Below are 5,805 nucleotides of genomic sequence, written 5' to 3' on the forward strand. Positions count from 1 at the left end.
TATAGAGTGATGGTGAAGGTTATCTAAAAAGTCTCACGATCTAATCTATTTGAAATAGATGGATAATAAAAAAATGTAAAATAATATTAAATGACAAAAGATGCCTTTCACCTTTATGTTCTTGTTTTTATTTTAATCGTCCATCATGTTGGATTATTGAATGAAACTGATTAAATGACTAGGTGACTTTGAAAAACTATAGTCACTAATCAATTTTTCATATATATATATATATATAAAATAATAATAATAATAATATTGAAAGGAAATAAATACGTAATTCTGATTTTTAGAAAGCACTCAATATGTTCTACATCTTAATTGAGCAATCCAACTATTGATCCATATAAAGTTCACTTTTGGTGAGAAACTAGCTAGTTGAACGTACCACATACATTTGTGGTAACTAAGCTGTAACATAAAATGTATAATTGGTCCATGGCAGTTGCAATACGTCAAACACCACCAATACAGTGTTTCATGCAGTCAGGATTAATAACCTATAATTGCTACATGGTTTTCATGTTTTAAGCACATAAACCCTTTAATTTCTTGGTTTACTGTATATTTTCAGGTCACATAATTACCTTGTGGGTGGATAGAGATCATCCCAAACATCAAAACATTTTCTTTTTATTTTTGTAAAAAAGCCAGTAAAAAAATCAGTTTACTAATAACAGGAGCTTCATAAGTCTAAACCATCATAGTCAGATTCGATTCATGATTTGTTTCATAGTAGTGGTACAATACTTAATCCGATATGTATATCACAGAAATTAAATATTTTAAACAAGCAAACAATTTTCTTGGACGTTACATAGAAGAAAACTTATAATCGACTTGTAGATGGAAAATCGGATCGCCATCTCTATTCAGGTACTCGACCCCAGAGTAAGAGAACTCACCATGGCTGCCATTATAAACATCTTGTGGTCTTAGAAGGGATGTCAATATATCTGATTTGGATTGTATATTCGATGGAACTTTTTCAAAAAAATTAGATATGGAAAAAAAATCTAATATCCGATTAAGAAATCAGATCAGATGCATATTCAAACTAAATATCTGATCAAATCCAGACAAGGATTCGGATTAGATTTATTTTTAAACAAATATCATATGCCTAATTCTCTTAGAGACATTTTGAGAATAGGCCAAATTCAGTTCAATATTCAGATTCGAGTTCAGATTCAGATATGAATGTAAAAGTTGGTTTCAGATTATGAAATTGGATTTCAGATTCAGATTCAAATTCGAATAAAAGTATATGAATATACGAAAAAACGAATACGGTTAAAAGTATATCCAATTTAGACCCGATCTGTTGACATTAGTAGGTATGTGAATGAAATCACATAATGCATGACATGCAGGAGTAGGAGACGAAGATGGTGTTGCGCAATGATCTTTCTCAGGTCTAAAAAGTGACCTCATTCAAGCAACATACTTAAGAAAACATTATAAGATGGCATTGGCTAATAAACAGTGAAGATTATAATCTACAACTAACAAAGTTGGATTATCAAGGACAATTGCGTGGATGATAACCAGGCCCTTCCATAGTTATGTAATGGCCAAAGTCATCATGGTCATCTGCTTGACGAAGATCCCAATATGTGGCATCATAGCAGTTCCCATTGTTCTTGCTGATATCAATATCCTCTTCGGGAGGATAATAAAGGTCCATGCCGAGGTCGTATAAGGCCATTTTTCGGATGTATGCAACCGTCCCGAGATCATCGGTGGAGAAATGGCCGCTGCCCATCTGGGTGGATGTGTGCCTTCCTCTTGTCCGCCGATTCACGATCTCCCCTCCCCATGCAACTTCGTTTGCGCTGTTTACTTCGTAATTTGATTTTGGCCAGTAGCCAATCAAAGTTTCATCAACCAAAATTTCCCAGTCTTCTTCATCATTCTGATGATCATCATAATCGACCTGATGGAAAATAAGAATGACATATGATCTATTCCCCATCAGGTACTTGACCCAACTGATGATAACATATCTGCCATGATAAGTGTTCCTTATTGGCTATTGAAATCACAGGGGAGGGGGGTGGGGTTGGTGCAACGAATAAAAGACATCGATATGTAAGTTGAGACATGAGTGGCCAGTTTCCAAAACACTAAAAGCAGACAATGATTTTTCTCATGTCTCAAAAGTAACCTCATTTTTTCAAGGAACAGCACATAACAAAACGTTTAAAAAAAATGGAATTACTTAAAGAATGCATATTAGCATCGGTAACAGTCTAATCAAAAGATCAAGGACATTGTGTTCTATCATAACCAGGCCCACCGAATGTTATATACTCGCCATACTCATCGTCAGAGTGGGAATATCTGAGATCGTAGCAGTTGGGCTTGGTGGCTACTACATTGATCTCTCCGGGAGCATCATAACGATCCAGGTCGAGGTCGTATAAGGCCATGTTACGGATGTATGCAACCCTCCCTAACGGTTCGCTCGAGAGATGGCCGTTCCCCATCTGGGTGGACGTATGCCTTCCCCTTGTCCGCTTATTCACTATTTCACCTCCCCATTCAATTGTGTTTGCACTGCGTGCTCTGTAATTTGATTTTGGCCAATAGCCGATCTGGTTATCATCCACCCAAAGTCCCCAATCTTGATCTTCATCCTGCCAAACATGAAAATACATTAGTAATCCACTAATCAATAAGACATACCTTTTCTCTGATCTCTGTGTAGCTAAGTTGTTATTTGTTTGCAATAATTCTTCTTCTATTTTCTTTAGTTTTTGGTTTGGAAGATTTTCTGGTGTTATGTAATCGGAATTTTGAATTTGAGCTATAATTTAGTGCAAATAATGGACCAAAGTATTAGCTCTATGTTCTTGGGGGAGCAAGAGAAATGTTTTCTTTTACTGATGAAGACGAGAGCCTAAGCCACTATCCAACCCCTTGTCCTCATAGGATATAGTGCAGGCATGCATTGGTGCCCCAAAAAGCCGCCCCCACCACTATTCAACTTGTATGTCAGTCACCAGGATAGAAAGTTGATGCCATGGAGATTTGCCTACTACAACTTGTCACCCCAACTGTTGCTAACTTCTAATGTGTACCAAACGTCCCCAATATCACTTGTACACGTCCCCAATATCATTTAGTGAACATGTGCCTGTTGGTTAAACAATTAATATGTATAAGCGTGATGCAGAATGTGGCTATTTGAACTTTGAATTCACTTATTGGAAAGAAAGTCGATTAGTCCACCTTAACTTAATTCGTTCATACTTGAATCCTCCAGGCCTGCTAGACTATGGTAGATTCTACTCCAGAGAACAGAGCATTTAGCCTTAATTGGACGTATTAGGTATTCATCCACACATCAAAACACTGTTTTGTGAAAACATGGTTTATTCGTGTGATCCAAACACAACCAAAAACATCGTTTTGTGTTGTCAACCAAAAATTTATATAAGCATATATATGTGCCAATGGTCCAGCCGATATTGGACTATAAGTTATATGCATTGTTTGAAAAATATTTAGGCTTTGGACCCAAAATTGGGCTCATTTTTGTAGAATTGAGAACTTCTTTTGTTCAGCCAATATAAACACACGTACAAACACAAAAACGCACATATAGACGCAATATGAGGACAAATTACTGACTTATTATCTTAGAACAGGATATGGTGAAAAAGAAATTGGGTACGCACCTGTTTGATGACGATTTCAAGTTCAGTGCTATCCCCATTGATAGTTGAACTATCAAGTTGTATACCGAAGGGCAGATAATTATCCATTATTCTGAATTGCAGATGATTGTTTGGTGTTTGTGATCTGTGGTTATCATTATAGAGCCATGTGGTGTAGCCGTCATTCTGTTGAAACCAAGAAAATATAATAAATCTCAGCATTCACAATATATTTCTCCTAATTTATGCTGTTTCTACTTGGTCATGACGTCCATTTAGTTAACAAAGAAAAGCGGCCTATTTGTTGCTTCACATATAAATGGAGATAGTTTCTCAGAGAGGGATTTTATAGGAATGACACGAAAACATCGCCAGCTGAATCCCTTTTTAGCACAATATCTATATAACTTTCTAGAGTCTGATTTCTCAAGTAAAGTATGAGAGTGGGTTTTACAAGAACTGTGAATAGGATAAGAGAAAGGGCAGCATCATGGGTATCCTTCAGAGCGTGAGAAAATTCTAATGCGCACACACATTACTTTTCACCATCCTATATATATATATGATGGTTAAAAGTAAACAATATATGTTAAAAAAAAGGTTGCCACACTGGGGCATTAGTGATGGCTTATAGGTGCAGCAAAGGTATATATATGATACCCGTCGCATCACCTTCACTTTATGGTGCTTTAATCCATAGATTTTTAAGTTGTAACCATCCGGAAACTATGTTAAATATGGAATATTAAAATCTTCCGATATATGTATACTTGGCCCATGTTGTAAACTATTAATGAAGCTAAAAGCAGTCATCATAATAGTTTCTTCATTAAAGTCAATGAGTGAAGCAAGTATTTGCATTTGCTAGTTTGTTATAGGAGCTCTTAAAATCAACACCAATGAAGTTAGGCCCAGTCAATTACCGTGGTGAAGATAAAAAACCGGGTTCTTCGATCCCCATATACGCTAGGATTGACCTTCACCACAACGAAGACAAAAGGTTAAATAAAAGTGAAAAGAAGGCAAACAAATAAAGCTAACTTGAATTATTAAAAAAAAGGGATCATCTCTTTCCTTGATGTGAACAAAGGAATCAAACATACCATCCAACCTGCTTCGAGTGACATAGAGAAGTCATCTGCCGTTCTACTTAAAACCCATATTTGTGATAAGCTCATCTCACTATCGTCCTCAAGCGTAGGTCGCCAAATACTCAAAGTTCCTTCTGCGCCTCCATAACTTCCAGTTACCAAAGCTATTGCATACTATACATAATCCATGTATATGTTAAAGAAGCCAATACATTCTAAGGCCTTTGTTGATCAAGCACAACACACAAGATAAAATGAGTGCATGAAAGATCAATAAATGCTAAGAAGAAGAAGAAGCAAAAGAAGAAGAGTGATCTGAAAAGGGTGTATAATAGATATCAGACCTCACGTACTGATAAAGGATCCTCATCATCAAGCGGTTTTGTGGTTTTTGATTTCAGAAACGATCTGGCACGTAAACTTGCAAAACTTTCGATGGCAGTGAAATTTAGCGGCCCCGCTTTGGTCGCCTTGAGAACCGGAAAACTTCCCGGTGGGCACCTTTCTTTTTCGAATGCTCCGGCCTTTCTCAGCTTGTTCCTTGTCGATTCATGATCAGAACTGTTAGTAGTTGTTATTGTTCCATGTAGCAAAGGCTTTTCCCTCGACTGTATCTTTCTTATAATCGAAGGGTTCGGCTTTCTAGGCTGACTATCAAGTTTCATGCAATCATAGATGTCTCCATCATCTAGCTGAAAATCAGCAAAAACTATTAGGGACAATTGAAGTTAGGAGAGGAAGGAGTTTTATCATTCTTTAAATTTTCCAATGTCATATTTTCTAAGCAATTATCTGTCAGTTTGTTTGAACAATTTGATAAAACAGTTACTGCGCTTCTTTTAGTGGCCATGGGATCCAAGCAGAACTCAAAGGATCTTGCTTCCAAAGTTTGGACTATATTAGTTAGAAAGAATGATCTTAGATTGAAACGTTACTATCTATGGCTTAACTTTATTTGGTGCATCCATGTATAATCTTGCATCAAATCTGGTTACCTTGTGGACTTTTATGGTTAACCTGCCAATGTTGTCAATATTAATCTCTAATGATAT

At 36.5% G+C, this 5,805-nt stretch overlaps 1 protein-coding gene across 1 annotated transcript; it reads right to left on the minus strand.

The window, feature by feature from the left end:
* Nucleotides 1-1,522: 1,522 nt before the first annotated feature.
* Nucleotides 1,523-4,978, minus strand: LOC116257182 (uncharacterized). The gene is made up of 5 exons (XM_031633795.2): nucleotides 4,766-4,978; nucleotides 4,586-4,639; nucleotides 3,684-3,848; nucleotides 2,314-2,639; nucleotides 1,523-2,006 (listed from the first exon to the last, which is right to left on the minus strand). The coding sequence occupies exons 1-5, from the start codon at nucleotides 4,838-4,840 to the stop codon at nucleotides 1,523-1,525; spliced, it is 1,104 nt and encodes a 367-aa protein (XP_031489655.1). The 5' UTR covers nucleotides 4,841-4,978.
* Nucleotides 4,979-5,805: the final 827 nt, after the last annotated feature.

The sequence above is a fragment of the Nymphaea colorata genome, chromosome 7 (genome assembly GCF_008831285.2).
Source record: "Nymphaea colorata isolate Beijing-Zhang1983 chromosome 7, ASM883128v2, whole genome shotgun sequence".
In the NCBI taxonomy this organism is placed as follows: Eukaryota; Viridiplantae; Streptophyta; class Magnoliopsida; order Nymphaeales; family Nymphaeaceae; genus Nymphaea; species Nymphaea colorata.